This window comes from Hemibagrus wyckioides, linkage group LG03, assembly GCF_019097595.1.
Source record: "Hemibagrus wyckioides isolate EC202008001 linkage group LG03, SWU_Hwy_1.0, whole genome shotgun sequence".
NCBI lineage: Eukaryota > Metazoa > Chordata > Actinopteri > Siluriformes > Bagridae > Hemibagrus > Hemibagrus wyckioides.
In genome coordinates, this window is record NC_080712.1 from 32,510,146 (window position 1) to 32,525,145 (window position 15,000).

Below are 15,000 nucleotides of genomic sequence, written 5' to 3' on the forward strand. Positions count from 1 at the left end.
TGACAGAGTCACTGTACCAGAGAGACCTCAGTGTGCCGGACACTCCGACTCCGTCTGTTAGAGGACGCGTGTCCTCCGTGGGCTCTCAGGGGTCTGAGACGCTGTCCCGTGGTCAGAGGAGTCGTCAGGGGAGCGCCGGACGCCGCACTCCTCTCTCACACGGAGAGACGGACATGGCACTGGATAATCCGGGGTACGATTATAACGAGGCTACAGACAGCTCGTCCACCTGGAGCCCCGAGGTACCTGTGTGTGTGTGTGTGTGTGTCCAAACTTCTGCTGTGGCAAAATTTTTAGTAAAATCCATCAGTCTGTCTAGCTTTCAGTCAGATTCTGTAGACATACACACTGTGATCTCTCTCTCTCTCTCTCTCTCTCTCTTTCTCTCTCTCTCGCTTTGCTTGCGCTATGTCTCTCTCTCTCTTGCTGTCTCTCTCTCTCTCTCTCTCTCTCTTGCTGTCCCTCTCTCTCTCTCTGCTTGCTCTAGTGTCTGATCTGATGTACAAATATGGTATAACAGCCTCTTGTGTATGAATATTCATGAGATTATCAAGTTATCAAGATAATTGAGCCTGAATATTCATGAGTCATCGTGTGTGAAATATGCTGTCTGAGCTCTTCTAACACTGTTGAGCTCTGTGTGTGTGTGTGTGTGTGTGCGCATGTGTGCGTGTGTGTGTGTGTGTTTGCGTGTGTGTTTGTATGCATGCCTTCATGTCTGAACACATTTTAAAGTGAAATGATCACCGCACCATGTCCAGTACTCTCCTTTTTTTTCCCACAAACTTAAGAGTTAACACTGCCCACTCTTGCCTGCACAATACTAAACCACGCCCACTCACATGAAAGACTAAAGCCCACCCACTTCTACATAAACAAGAGTAAAACCACCCACTGCTACTCACGTGGGGGCTTAAACCCTGCCCACTCATGTAAAACCCGCCCACTTCTTCTCACATGTGAGAGTAAAACCCACCTAATCGTGTAAAACCCACCCACTCCTACTCACATGTGAGAGTAAAACAAACCTACAAGAGTAAAACCTGCCCCTTCTGCTCACATGTGAGAGTAAAACCCACCTAATCGTGTAAAACCCACCCACTCCTACTCACATGTGAGAGTAAAACAAACCTACAAGAGTAAAACCTGCCCCTTCTGCTCACATATGAGAGTAAAACCCGCCCACAAGTCTAAAACCCGCCCATTCTTGGCCATAAGAGATTGAAGTCCTCCCAATCCCGCAAGATTTTATGGATTTAAAGAGATTCCAGTCCAGAAGCACAGCTCATGTTGAGGTCAGAACATGACTTTGTAAAATCTATAAACATAAACAGAACTTCTGCGAGCATCAGACTGCTTTGACCATATGGGATGGTCATCCTGGATGACCTGAATGTTCCTTGGTGCAGTTTTTATCATTTGTCTCCCATTCAGAGCTCTGTGTCCAACTGAAACTTCCTCCATCTGTTCAGAGCAGAAACACTGACTCTGTGTGTGTGTGTGTGTCATTAGCAGCAAGCTCAGTGTTTGTGTTTGCGTGTTTCCGTCTGCTCCAATACAATCTGATAAATACAATCTGTGTGTATTTGCGTTGAAACCTCCCTCTTCTTTCTCCCACTAGCATGAACGTGCAGCCAGCGTCATCTCAGAGCCCCGCCCCTCTGTCTCATCGCCCCGCCCGCCAATCTCCAAATGCGGTGATCTTGTGATCGTCCTCACGTACCGTCCCGACTCCTGTAAGCTCCTAGTCACCGTGGTGATGGCGCAGGACATCCCGGATAAAGCTCGGAGCGGCATGGACGCGTGGCAGGTGCGCGTGGTTCTGCTCCCGGGAAAACGCCAGCGCTACAAGACGTCCGTGCAGAGGGGATCAACGCCACGGTTCGGGGAGACGTTCCGCTTCACGAGACTGGACACGTCGGAGCTGAACACATCTGCACTGCGCTTCCGGCTGTACGCTCTGGGCAAGATGAACCGGGAGAGGATGATGGGAGAAACCATTTACACACTTAACAAACTCAACACCGAGAGACTGGAGGTCACGCTAGTACTGGAACCTCGCAGCAACCTGAAGGTGTGTGTATGTGTGTGTGTGTGTGTGAGGAGTTGATATGGTCACATGATTTTATCTCTGTCTTAAATTAGTGCACTCAGACTGTTCGGTGTGAATATCACGCCTTAGCTGCCAGAAACACACACACACACACACAGTACACACATACACACACACACAGTACATACATACCTCTGTATCTTTCTCTGCAGGCTTTAGACTCCGAGCTGTGTGTGAGCGCTCCTCCTGATGGCGTCTCCTCCAGCCAGTCTCTGTCTCACGGTGGAGTTCCTGAGCTGCTCCTTGGTCTGTCCTACAACCCCACCACCGGACGCCTCTCCGTTGAGGTCATCAAAGGAAGCCACTTCCGCAACCTGGCACTTAACCGACCCCCAGGTAAACACACATACGTACACACACATACTTTGACATACTCTGTGTTCTGTGTTGAATTAGTTAGCTACAGATAGCTACCATGTTGTTGCATCAGAAATCACGAAACAGGCCACGCCCACAAGCACGTGTAAATGCTAACGTTTCCTTGCTTGTAGATACCTACGTGAAGCTGACTCTGCTCAACTCCATGGGTCAGGAGATATCCCGGTGTAAGACCTCGGTGCGGCGCGGCCATCCCAACCCCGTGTTCAAGGAGACCTTCGTCTTCCAGGTGGCGCTGTTCCAGCTCTCCGACGTCACGCTCATGGCGGCCGTGTACAACCGACGCAACATGAAGCGCAAGGAGATGATCGGCTGGCTGGCGCTGGGCCAGAACAGTAGCGGCGAGGAGGAGTCGCTTCACTGGCAGGACATGAAGGAGAGCAGCAACCAGCAGGTGTGCAGGTGGCACGCCCTCCTCGAGGCCTAGGCGGACAGGTGGTGGATGACGGAGACAGGAATCCAACAGCATCAACAGGATCGGGCTTGGAATGATAAGGGGCACATGAGTGGAACGAATTCAACCGAAAAACAAAACGAGTCTCAAGAATCAAAATTCTCAAGAGTTGATTCTTTTTATTATTATTATTATTATTATTATTATTATTATTATTACTGTTATTATCAGTCACTATAATCTTTCCTATTGTTCTATTTTCACCAGGAACATAAGCAGGTATGTGATATAAAAAAAGTTTAGAATGTCATATCTAATAAAACCCAATATATCATGATCCTTTTTCACCAAAAATCCAGTAACCAGTGTCATGGCTGCCGTCATCACACTTTCTGTCCTTTTCCCCATTCTGAACGAGTAACTCGGCTCAGTCGTGTTATACCTTCAGGTCAAAACACCTTAAAGCTCTTCTTAAAGGAGAAGTTCACTTCCAGAACAAAAACCTACTGATAATCCCCCCCCCCTTGCCATCCAGGATGTTCATGTCTTTCTTTCTTCAGTGGTAAAGAAATGAGGAAAACATTTCAGGATTTTTCTCCATATAGTGGACTTCAATGGTGCCTGCGAGTCTGACCTTCCAAAATGCAGTTTAAATGCTGCTTCAAAGAGCTCTAAACCTCGATCCCAGCCCAGGAAGCAGACTCTTATCTAGCCAAAACATCGGTCAGTTTCTTAGAAAAATTTAAATTTGTGTACTTTTTAACCACATAAGCTCGTCTAGCGCTAGATGGGAAGCACGTCATGTAATCACATCTAAAGGTCATGTGTGACTTAGGCGGAGCTACAGACCCAGTGTTTACAAAGTGAACGTGCGAAGACCAAGGAAGTGCAACTAAGTCACACGCTCTTTACTAACAGAAAGCTACATAGAACTTTGTGTCGCTCCACACAAAACAACTTTGGAGCAGTCTTCTCCTTCTCACTGGGTCTGTAGCTCCGCCTACATCACACATGACCTTCCAACATCATTACGTAGTACGTAGCTTCCAAGAGCTACTTTTTAACCACAAAAGCTTCTCGTCTAGCGCTAGCTCTGGGATGCACATCCAGGGCGCTACGTACTACAGACCCAGTGTTTACCAGTGCTCCACACAAAACAACTTTGGAGCAGTCTTCTCCTTCTCACTGGGACTGTAGCTCCGCCTACGTCACGCCTGATCTTTCGATGTGATTACAGAGTACGTAGCGTCACGGACGCGCATCCCAGAGCTAGCGCTAGACGAGCTTATGTGGTTAAAAAGTATATGATTTTTAATTTTTCTAAGCAAATGACCAATGGTCTGGCTAGATAAGAGCCATCTTCCTGGGCTGGGATCGAGGTTTAGAGCTCTTTGAAGCTGCATTTAAACTGCATTTTGGAAGGTCAGACTCGCAGGCACCATTGAAGTCCACTATATGGAGAAAAATCCTGAAATGTTTTCCTCATTTCTTTACCACTGAAGAAAGAAAGACATGAACATCCTGGATGACAAGGGGGGGAGGAAATGATCTGTAGGTTTTTGTTCTGGAACTGAACTTCTCCTTTAAAGAGGCTCGGCCTAGAGAAAAGAAAGCGTTGGGGAAGGAGGAAAAGGATGGACGGTTCGTGTTAAACAGATGGTTTTGTTGTTGTTTGAGAACGTCGAGCTGGATTTCCGGGAAGATGTGAAGGATTGTGGGTTTTTCCATCAAGTGTTGTTATGATGAAGTGGAGCAAGAAGAAGAAGAGGAAGAAGACGTCACTGGAAGAGCCAGATACACATGTGGGGATGGAAAGACTGCACCACACACACACACACACACACACAGTTATTAATACACTCCTTATTAAAAAACTTAAAAGAAAACAAAAAAAACCCATGACTGAAGAAAGATGACCTCCTTCTGAGAGAAAAATAAAACATTTCGGCTAAATTCAGCACAGAACTGTGACGATACACACCGTGCCAGACGGGAAAAAGATGATAATTAAAGGAAAGATGAACTTTTATTATAATCAAACCACAGGGATACTGAACACAGCACTCGGACCTGCTTTTCTCGCAGAACAGCCTTCTGAGAAATGATTCATCACGGTGTTAGGAACATTCTTATTGATTTGTCAGTTGCCCTGATTTTCCTGATGAAGCTCCTGTCCTACCACATCCCATGGACTCAGCCCTGGTGACCGGTGAAGTCAGATGCTCAGAAAAACCTTTGATGATGCAGGAGTCAAGATATTTTTAACGGAGGCTCATGCAGGCATTTTTAAACAAATATAAGATAAGATTAGATACACTATATTATCAAAAGTTTTGGGACGCCCCTCCAGATCATTGAATTCAGGTGTTGTTTTTCAGGGGTTTGGGGTCAACACCTTTGGGTTGAATTAGAGCGGAGACTGTGAGCCAGACCAAAGCTGGGAAGTCTGCCTTTATATGCACATGAATGTAATATGGAGTTGTCCCTCCCTTTGCAGCTAGAACAGCTTCAACTCTTCTAGGAAGGCTTTCCACAAGGTTTAGATTCATCCCAAAGGTGTTCTATGGGGTTGAGGTCAGGACTCTGTGCAGGACAGTCAAGTTCCTCCACACCAAACTCACTCATCCATGTCTTTATGGACCTTGCTTTGGTCACTGGTGTGCAGTCATGTTGGAACAGGAAGGGGTCATCCCCAAACTGTTCCCACAAAGCATGAAATTGTCCAAAATGTCTTGGTATGAAGCGGAAGCATTAAGAGTTCCTTTCACTGGAACTAAGGGGTTGAGCCCAACCCCTGAAAAACAACAACTCAATGATTTGGAGGGGTGTCCCAAAACTTTTGGCAATATAGTGTATTTCTGGTTATTTCAAGCAAAATGATCTCCTATTGGCATGCATATGCTAATTACATACTCTTCACTTTTTTCTTGGCTAGCCAGATTCCCCACAACATTACACCACCCACACCAGGGGGGCGCTATCTGAATTTCTTTCCAGCACAAAATGGCGCATAATCCGTAATAACCTTTTTGTTTATTTCACTTTCATCCCCACCCGTGTTTTTCTCTCAGTCCATTCTTCTCAAACCCTCCTCATGAGGCCTTGAGTGCTCGAAGTCACGTACTGTCTTGACGAGGTCACTTACCTAGAAACCACATTCTTTCATAATTCTACACAGAGACGCTGAGAGCTACAGAGAAAGGTTTTTAATGACTTGGGAAATAATAATAATAATAATAATGATAATAATAATTTGGTATCATGACCCGTTGCCTCGTGGCCTTAGGCATAACAGTCCTTAAGCCCTGATGTGTTGATTCAGTTGGATTTCTAATATGAGCTAAAAAAAAAAAAAATGCATTAAAGCAAGATTTGATCCTTGCTTTGAAATCTATTGGAGAAAATCCTGCTAAAATTCCGTCCAGCACCATCCTGATGTTTCCTGATGTGATGTTTCTAGAGAGAAAGACTGGACTTTTATAATGATGATGATGATGGGAGACTGTTACGGAAGCGCATGCAGTAATTCAGCGTCTGTGATTGCGTCTTTGTGCCTCCGCATCTGTCTTTTGCTCCGAGTCGGCTTTCACTGCGCCCTCTTATCACATCTCCAGGAAGTGACATCACCTCACAACGCAGCTTGGATTAGACCCCTCTCTGTCGTTATCTCTGCTCGAACACTTATCGCCGTCTCCTGATTGCATGAATGGAAGCTTAATTATCAGCTTATGATGAACTCGTTCCAGCTCAAGAGCCGCATCTGCTGTTGCTGGGCATGCGGGGGGTGGGGGGTGGGGGGGACTCTGCACGATGGTGGACGCGTGGTGATGATGCGTTGATCTGATGAAACGCGTGGACTGTTGTTAGTGAAATTCCAGACTGTGCAGTAAAATGCTTATGACGTAAAATAATTCTGTTTCTCCGTCAGATCAGGAACCACTATTGAATTCTCTCATCTGATTGGTCGGAAGCTGTTGATTCGCTCGCTATAACAACAATACAAAGGTAGACGTAGAAAAACATAGCATCTACGGAAGGAGTCTCCGGTATCAGAGTTCCTCTGTAAGGGTTTCATCGTCTTAATAACTTAAAGAGCATGAGACGACTTTTTTTATGAATAAAAAAATGTTTGCAAACACTTCCGGATGTGACGATATAGGAAAAATAATCAACTTTCTGTGTCTTCATATTTGGCTATACTGAGGTGTTATGTTGTCATGGATACCATGATGTCACGTGTTCCTGCATGTCTGGAATGTCCTACGGAGGAGCCGAAATGTTTCCTGATGCATGTCTTGTGCTCTATGTGAACATGACGTGCCTGTGTGTGTGTGTGTGTGTGTTTATGGAACAGAAGCAGCTTTCATGTATAGGTGACTGTGTGTTACACTTGCATGCGGAGTGTGAATGGGTTATTACGTCGACTCTACACTGCTATATAGATGCATGCTGAAGTCTGTGTGTGTGTGTGTTCCAGTGTTTTTTATTTCAAAAAATATATATATTTTTGTCTATCAGTAAACTTGTAGTCATGTTTTTTTTCCCAACAAACTCCTGGAGTTCCACAACTACCACCATATCGGGTGTCTAATTGTGCATAAGAGTGTGTGTGTGTGTGTGTTCATGTTTATATGTTGTGCATGTGTGTATGTTCATGTGAATGGTGTTTGTGTGCATTTATATATATATATATATATATATATGTTTATCTTTGTGTGTGTGTGTGTGTGTGTGTTTGTGTTTTTGTTGTGTGTTTATATTTGCATTTGAGGGTATGTGCAGGCAAATGTACATCTATATATGTGTGTATATTTGTTTTTCATATAATGTGTGTGTGAGTGTGTGTTATTTGCATGTGCTTATGTATCTCTCTATAGTATGTGTTTTGTGTGCATTCATGTTTGTGTTGCATCTGTGTGTGTGTGTGCGTGTGTTCATGTTTATATGTATTGCATGTGTGTTTGTGCGCGTGTGTGTGTGTGTGTGTGTGTGTGTGCGCGACTGTGTGTGCGTGTGTGAAGCCTAGCAGCAGCAGCAGCACGTGAGAGAGTCGCGAGAAAGAAAACGGAGCCTGATGTGGCGTCATCGCTACCTAGCGACCTGTTGCTTAGCGACGCGAGGCGAAACAGCTGTTCCGGCGAGGGCCAATCAGAAGGCGGCGAGCGGCGCGTGCCCTCGCTTTGCGCTGGAAAACGGGGAGATTTGGAGGATATTTTTAATACAGTGTTGTTTTAAAAGGGCTCATCACTCTCTCTCTCTCTCTCTCACACACACACACACACACACACACGCACCTACAGGCGCGCGCTCAGGGGCGCAGACACAGGAACGAGGGTTATTAAAGCGTCTACATCCGGGACATTTTTAGTAATAATGACCCAGAGAGCCAGCGGAGTGTGCTGCTGATTTTATTTCCTCCAGCATCTTCATAAACAATGGTAAGCTCGAGCGCGTGCTGTGATCTTTTTTTCATCCTCCGACGTTTGTAGTGGACATATATGACACTTTTCATATGCTTAGCCTGCATGTCATTTAAGCGCGTTACTGCATGCAATCATGTATTTAATTCAACCTGCTGGGTTCGGTGCATTAAAACTCCATGCGAATGTGTCATTGATGTATCATTTAGCTATAAACAGCTCTCCCACGCGCACGAGTTCACCCACGCAGACATACTGCTGTTTCTTTAACATTAAAAAAAGCACTAACTAGTCTTGTTACATTCCTAATTACTGGTTGTTTCATATTCGTTATACTTTCATATCTTTCTCGTGCTCGGGAACGCTCGATTTGCACGAGACATTCGAAACTATTTAAAAAAAAAAAAAAAACCTATTCTCATACTATTTCCAGAGCCCTGTCGTTTATAGAAGTCTGGTATGTTGATGTTGTGTCTCGTCCATGACGCGACATAAGCTGTTATATCAAAGTAATAAACATTTTACCTTTAAATTCCTGCTTGTTTTTATTCGCAGTCTACATTATATGGCAGTCTCCCTGTGATTAAATGGCACGTGAGTGAGGCGGGAAAACACTGCTGCAGTTTGTCTGGGACTTATTTGAATTTGAAATTGAAAAATCTGCGCGTGACAAAATTCTAAAGCCGTTAAAAAAACCCCGTTAATTAACCGTCCTTCCGATATGAAGGATTTTCTTCGGCTTGATGTATGTAATTTGATGTTATTTCTTTTTATACGTTGTTTGCTAATTCTTGTCAAATATATGTTTTTTACACAGACATGTTTATCTTTCTGTCACAGATATAGTCCACAAGCACAAGGCGCGTTTCATTCATCTTCTAGACCTGTTAGCAACTTTGGTAAGAAGTGTTGCCTGAATTATGAATCACAATTGTGTGTGAAACTTGTGTTTTGAAGCGTGTATGACGAGTTAAAATCGAGCTAATCGTAATACGTTTTAGCTAATAATTAGCATAATTAGCTAGACTGAATGAAGTGTACAAAGGTGAAGAGTCAACGTTTTGTGGTTTATCTGAACTGTTAAAGACACTGAAACCAAAACGTTGTTCTTGGTGTAAAAGCTAATTGTATATACACCGATCAGGCATAACATTATGACCACCTGCCTAATATTGTGTTGGTTTTGCTGCCACTAAAACACAGCCCTGACCCGTCCTGCCCTGTGTATTCTGACACCTTTCTATCAGAAGCAGCATTAAATTGATTCTTCAGCAGTTTGAGCAACAGTAGCTCGTCTGTTGGATCGGATCACACGGGCCAGCCTTCTAATCGCACCACAATGAGCCTTGACCGCCCATGACCCTGTCACTGGTTCACCACTGTTCCTTCCTTGTAGCACTTTTGATAGATACTGACCACTGCAGACCGGGAACACCTCCACAAGAGCTGCAGTTTTGGAGATGCTCTGATCCAGTCATCTATCCGCCATCATAATTTGGCCCTTCGTCAAACTCAAAGCTCAAATCCTTACGCTTGTCCATTTTTCCTGCTTCTGACATCAACTTTGAGGACTAAATGTTGACTTGCTGCCTAATATATCCCACCCACTAACAGGTGCCATGATGAGGAGATACTCAGTCTTATTCACTTCACCTCTCACTGCTCAGAGTGTTATGCCTGACCGGTGTAGGTGACCTGTGAATTTTTTATTTTTCAAACCTCAGTTCGCTCACACGGGGTTGCCAGGGGTGATATTTTTATAGAGCGAACAATAAAAAGAAAAAATCGAGTCAAATTCCAGAGAAATAGGCTAGGTGACGTGTAAGAGCAAATTTTGTTGCAATAAAGCACAGTAGCATTTTTGTTGTAGTGGGAATCGGACAGATATTACAGCGATTTTGCCAAACATCAGGGTCAGGTGACCTATAAATGACCACATTACCAATATTTCTGAGGCTAGTTTCAATGCCCCACTGTTTTGCTTTCTTAGCAGTGTTTGTACCTCAGACTATGTTTGCTCTAACCACACATCTCTCTCTCTCTGTGTGTTTCTCTTGTTTTCCTCACAGCACTCGGAGGGCGTGTGTGTGTGTGTGTTAGATACAGGAGCGATGCTCAGGTGAACACGGCTGTCGTTAGAAAGGTGTGTGTGTACTCCGCACGTGTTCCCGCGTCCCCCCTGGCGGCGACACGGTCCCACTCACACACACCTCGTTAGTGTGATGCTGTTACGAAACACAACATAATGAGTGTTCGGGAATCCCTGAGGTGTAGGGTACACTTCCTGGTACGTGCGTGATGTAAACACGTCTTACGTCCTGTGTTTATTAGCAGTGGTCAGGATCTTCACGGCGAGCGTGCACTCATCGGTCAACGACGTCGAAAGTCGCCTACTTTAAGAGGAAGTATGCGGAAGAGGAGGACGTCCAGGGACGCCTACATGGATATTTACAAAAAGTGAGAGCAGCCACATTTCTTTCTCTCTCTCTCTCTCTCTCTCTCTCTCTTATTGCTCGGCTCTGTTTTTCTGTGTGTAGTGCAGGTGGTGCTTCACACATCATCACACACTGTTCACATGATGTCATATCCGTGCAGCACGTGTGATCTGAGGATTGTAAAAGTAAATCAAGTCTCTGTAATTGTTTCCTTCATATGGCTGTCTCTCTTCAACTCTTGTTTATTCTTGTTCTTCCTTCTTCATTTTTCTCTCACTCTGGCTCCTTTCTCACTCTCCATCTCTGTACCTGTTTCACTTTTCCCCCTCACTCTTGACCTGCCCCCCCTTATCTCTCTCTCTCTCTCCCTCCCCCCCTTCCCCCTCCCTCTCTCTCCCCCCTCCCTTCCTCTCTCTCTCCCTCACTCATGTCTTGTCCCCCCCCCTCTATTTTACATTCCCATTATACCTTTTTTCTCATTACTTCTTTCTTGACCTTGCTCTTCGCTGTCACTCTCTTTCTCTTGTTCTACCTGTCTCTCACCTTTAATTGTTTTATCTCTGTCTTTCTTTCTCTGCCTTTCTCTCCTTTTTAATCTCTCTCACCATGTGCCCTGTTCTCTCTCCTCCTTTCTCTGTGTCTCTCTCTCTGAGCAGCACCTGATCTTACGCGAGGAGCGCAGCTGTATTTTGCGCCTATCGCTGCAGAAGCTGCGTTTCCTGGACGACCCCGAGGCCTTCCTGCGCCGCGCCGTTCTCATCAACAACCTGCTGCGCAAGATCCACTCGGACGATGGGCAGAAGGACCGAGACAGACAGCAGAATGGAGAGAAAGAAGAAGAGGAGAGGCTTTTTTACTTGGACAGGAAGAGACTAAAAGTCCTGGTGACACCTGAACACGAACATTCCATCTTCTTCTATCCGCTTAACAACAACTGTTAAAATCACACTGTACTTAAAGCACTGGCATTTAAACCCAGTGGATGATGGCATAGAATGGAGGCGGAGGTGTGTATCTGTGCAGTGTGTGTGTGTATGTGTGTGTGTGTGAGATACTGTGTGTCACTCGGAAGCTGGGGTTGTCGCAGTATGAGAAGAACTGCAAGAAGCATCAGGGTTTTACACCTAAAAAGGAAAGACTCGAGCCTAACTGCCTCTCTAAATAAACTTTAATTGTGCTTTTTTTTTTGCTAAGCATTTTTCAGGGATTTAAAAGAAAAAAAGCCATGCACTTTGTATCTCTTTAAGTAAATGTAAAGTGTAAAGTTTCTTGCCTGAATATTGTTCTGCTACATGAGCCACGGTTTCCAAGCAAAGCATCTGATATAATATATTATTACTGTGTAAGGACTGCGTGTGATGGACAGAGCGAGGAGAAACTCTCCAAATGACCCGTAGTGCTCTACTGCCCTCTAGTGTTCACCAGTGTGATTGTTGTTTTTCATATTTAGTGCAAAGTTCTCTCCTGATTGTAGATTTCAGACACTAAACAATATAGAAAGTTCATTTAAAGCGAGAGGAAAACTTGTTGGAAAAATCTGAAGAGGATTCGTAGTTGGGAAGTTCTAGCTCTTCTTATACCGTCTATTTTTCTACTTGCAGCTTAATTGCACTCTTGCTACAGATTATTATTTAATCAGCCTTAAACATGTTTACATATCAAAACCATCCTTAAACAGTGAGATTTATTCATTCACTTCTGTTTCAGTTTCCATCACAACTGCAGACTAACTGCAAAAGTCTGATGCTCTCAATGTTAGATAGAAAAAACATCAACAACAACAAAGCGGTTGTGAAGATTCGGTTAATATTTTTGCTGTGTTTTGTGTATAGTTACTTAAATATATTTTATGCCATGCAATGTCAACTATTAGCTTGTAATAGTTGAAATGTGTTTTTGTATAAATGTAGATGTGTAAGTTGTTATTGGAGTTGTTTTTGTTGAAGTATCTAAGAATATGAACTATGAACTGATTATCAAAGTGCTATCTTTTGGACATTTAATTTTTTTTTAAAGACATATTCTACAAAAAAAGGAAACCAAATTTTTTGCCAAAAGAGTAAAGTAGCATTTTAAAAAAATCTATTTTTCAAATTTCGTGTATTTCAAACAAATAAAATGGAAGAGTTTACTTGTGGTGTTTTGTGTGTTTTCCTCGTGTGTATGCGCGTTCAGGTTTTAATGCGCGGTGCCGCAACGTTACGTGCGCGTGACACTTGAGTCTGCGTGCGGGTTTCTGTTTCTGTGACTCGCTCCCCCGTGCATGATCTGTCAGTAAGCGGATATTCCACTCGCGAGATAACGGTGTTGTGCTCCGTCGTTCGTGTGAACCGTCCTGCTCTCTCTGGATGTTTAGCCTCGTTTTCTTTTCTTTTCTTTTCTTTTTTCTTTTAAACTCTGGGAACGTGTTATTATTCGAAACGAAAAGCTTACATTTCCACCATGGAGTCAGCTAATCTAGCTAGCTAAACCTAAAGCTACACAAGCCGGCTAGCACAAAACAATCGCCATTCTCTTTGATCAGACTCGCTGACTTTAGCTGCGAAGCTAGCCGGTTTGTCTGATAAACAATGGGAAGCGCTTTGAGGACGGAATTAACGTGGCTGTTGAGCTCGCTGCACGACCCGCGGTACGTCGCCCGGTTTCAGGAGCTGTGCGGTGTGCGCGGTACATTCACGGGAAACCATGCCGGCGCGCGAGACTCGGGTGAGAAGACGGACGCGGACCAGCGAAAGACACCGTCCCGAGAAGGGAAAGGGAAACACCAGGACATCAACGGCGCGGTAAACGGGACGGCAAACGGCGCCGCTGGGGAGAGCGCTCGCGCGCGTCCGTCCGGCGGCTCCGGCAAGGACGGGATGGCGCGAGGGCCGCTGCGCAGGAACTCGCTGACCGGAGAGGTGGGCCACCAGTTCGTGATCTCGAACCGGTTCCTGTACTACGTCTTCACGCTTGGCACGGAACTGGGCAACGAGCTGTTCTACATCAGCTTCTTCCCGTTCCTCACCTGGAACGTGGACCCGTTCGTCGCGCGCCGCCTGATTGCGATCTGGGTTTGGGTCATGTACCTGGGGCAGTGCACGAAGGACCTGTTGCGATGGCCGCGGCCCGCCTCGCCTCCTGTGGTCAAACTAGAGGTGTTTTACGACTCCGAGTACAGCATGCCGTCCACACACGCCATGTCCGGTACCGCCGTGCCGCTGGGACTCTTCCTGTTAACCTACGGCCGCTGGGAGGTGAGGACCAGTCGGTGGATGGTGCACAGGTTCCCAACCCTGGTGCTGGTGAACCCCCTGGTCTGCACCATTCCTACTGAGTGTAACACTACTGAGCTTCTACTGTACACTTTAGCTTTCACAGACAGAAATCCTACATTCTACGTATTTTGTGATGTCACAATTACAGCAGATAAAAAATGTCCTGATTACCAAAAGCACGCGAAAGAACGCAGCAGTTCGTACCGTTAGAGCGTCATAACAACTGCTTAGTAACATCCTAGCAACCACCATAGAATACTGAATCAGTGACATAACAACCAACTAGCAACAGTCCAGCAACCACTTCCAATGCCATAGCAACAGTCTAGCAACATCTTTTATGCCATAGCAACCAACTGACTAGCAACAACCTGAAGTACACTAGCAACCATCGAAAATTACATAACAACCACTTCCAGTACTGTAGCAACCACCTGTAGTACCATAGCAGTGCCCTAGCAACATCTTTTATGCCATAGCAACCGACTGATTAGCAACAATGTGGAGTACACTAGCAACCATCTAAAATTACATAGCAACCACCTGTAGTACCGTAGCAGTGACCTAGCAACATCTTTTATGCCATAGCAACCACCTGTAGTACTGTAGCAGTGACCTAGCAACATCTTTTATGCCATAGCAACCAACTAACTAGCAACACCCTAGCAACCTTCAAAAATTACACAGCAACCACTTAACATAGCATTTTGACATTTAAAGGTTTTGCTAACATTTTACAGATTAACGTTAAAACATCTTAGCGTCTCTGTCAGACCAGCACTAGTTAAAAAACCAGCTCTGGTTCCAGTTTAAAAACCAGTACTTCATGTGATGCAGTAGAGTCAAAGAAGTGTGACGTCACATGCGATTGACAGGTCGAACTGAAGTGAAGCTCCGCCCCCAGGATTTTACAAACGAGGAGCTTAAAGACACTCTGATTTCCATCGTAATGCTACGCTAGTTGCCAATCTGACGATGCTTATCTCGCTCCTTCCTTGTTTTT

General features: G+C 44.9%; 3 protein-coding genes across 8 annotated transcripts in view; all 3 read left to right on the forward strand.

Annotated features, from left to right (window-relative positions):
* Positions 1-3,418, forward strand: part of syt16 (synaptotagmin XVI) — a 19,744-nt gene extending 16,326 nt beyond the window's left edge. For all 3 annotated transcript variants that reach the window (XM_058386283.1, XM_058386281.1, XM_058386282.1), the window contains 4 exons: positions 1-242; positions 1,622-2,074; positions 2,266-2,449; positions 2,605-3,418. The exon at positions 1-242 is cut by the window's left edge and continues 54 nt beyond it. In XM_058386283.1, the coding sequence (XP_058242266.1) occupies positions 1-242; positions 1,622-2,074; positions 2,266-2,449; positions 2,605-2,918 (1,193 nt within the window). In that variant the 3' untranslated portion in view covers positions 2,919-3,418. The remainder of the gene's footprint in view (positions 243-1,621; positions 2,075-2,265; positions 2,450-2,604) is intronic.
* Positions 3,419-4,397: 979 nt separating this feature from the next.
* On the forward strand, positions 4,398-12,871 carry LOC131348751 (uncharacterized). 3 transcript variants are annotated; one of them, XM_058383950.1, is made up of 5 exons: positions 4,398-8,323; positions 9,123-9,204; positions 10,375-10,448; positions 10,637-10,762; positions 11,397-12,871. In XM_058383950.1, the coding sequence occupies exons 1-5, from the start codon at positions 8,321-8,323 to the stop codon at positions 11,679-11,681; spliced, it is 570 nt and encodes a 189-aa protein (XP_058239933.1). In that variant the 5' UTR covers positions 4,398-8,320; the 3' UTR covers positions 11,682-12,871. The 3 variants fall into 3 exon arrangements, with proteins under 3 accessions (XP_058239933.1, XP_058239926.1, XP_058239917.1); XM_058383943.1 differs by lacking the exon at positions 4,398-8,323 and having other exon boundaries at positions 8,346-9,204; positions 10,640-10,762; XM_058383934.1 differs by lacking the exon at positions 4,398-8,323 and having other exon boundaries at positions 8,349-9,204.
* Positions 12,872-12,990: 119 nt separating this feature from the next.
* Positions 12,991-15,000, forward strand: part of sgpp1b (sphingosine-1-phosphate phosphatase 1b) — a 15,920-nt gene continuing 13,910 nt past the window's right edge. For both annotated transcript variants that reach the window (XM_058383922.1, XM_058383914.1), the window contains exon 1: positions 12,991-13,976. In XM_058383922.1, coding sequence (XP_058239905.1) covers positions 13,311-13,976 — 666 coding nt within the window. In that variant the 5' untranslated portion in view covers positions 12,991-13,310. The remainder of the gene's footprint in view (positions 13,977-15,000) is intronic.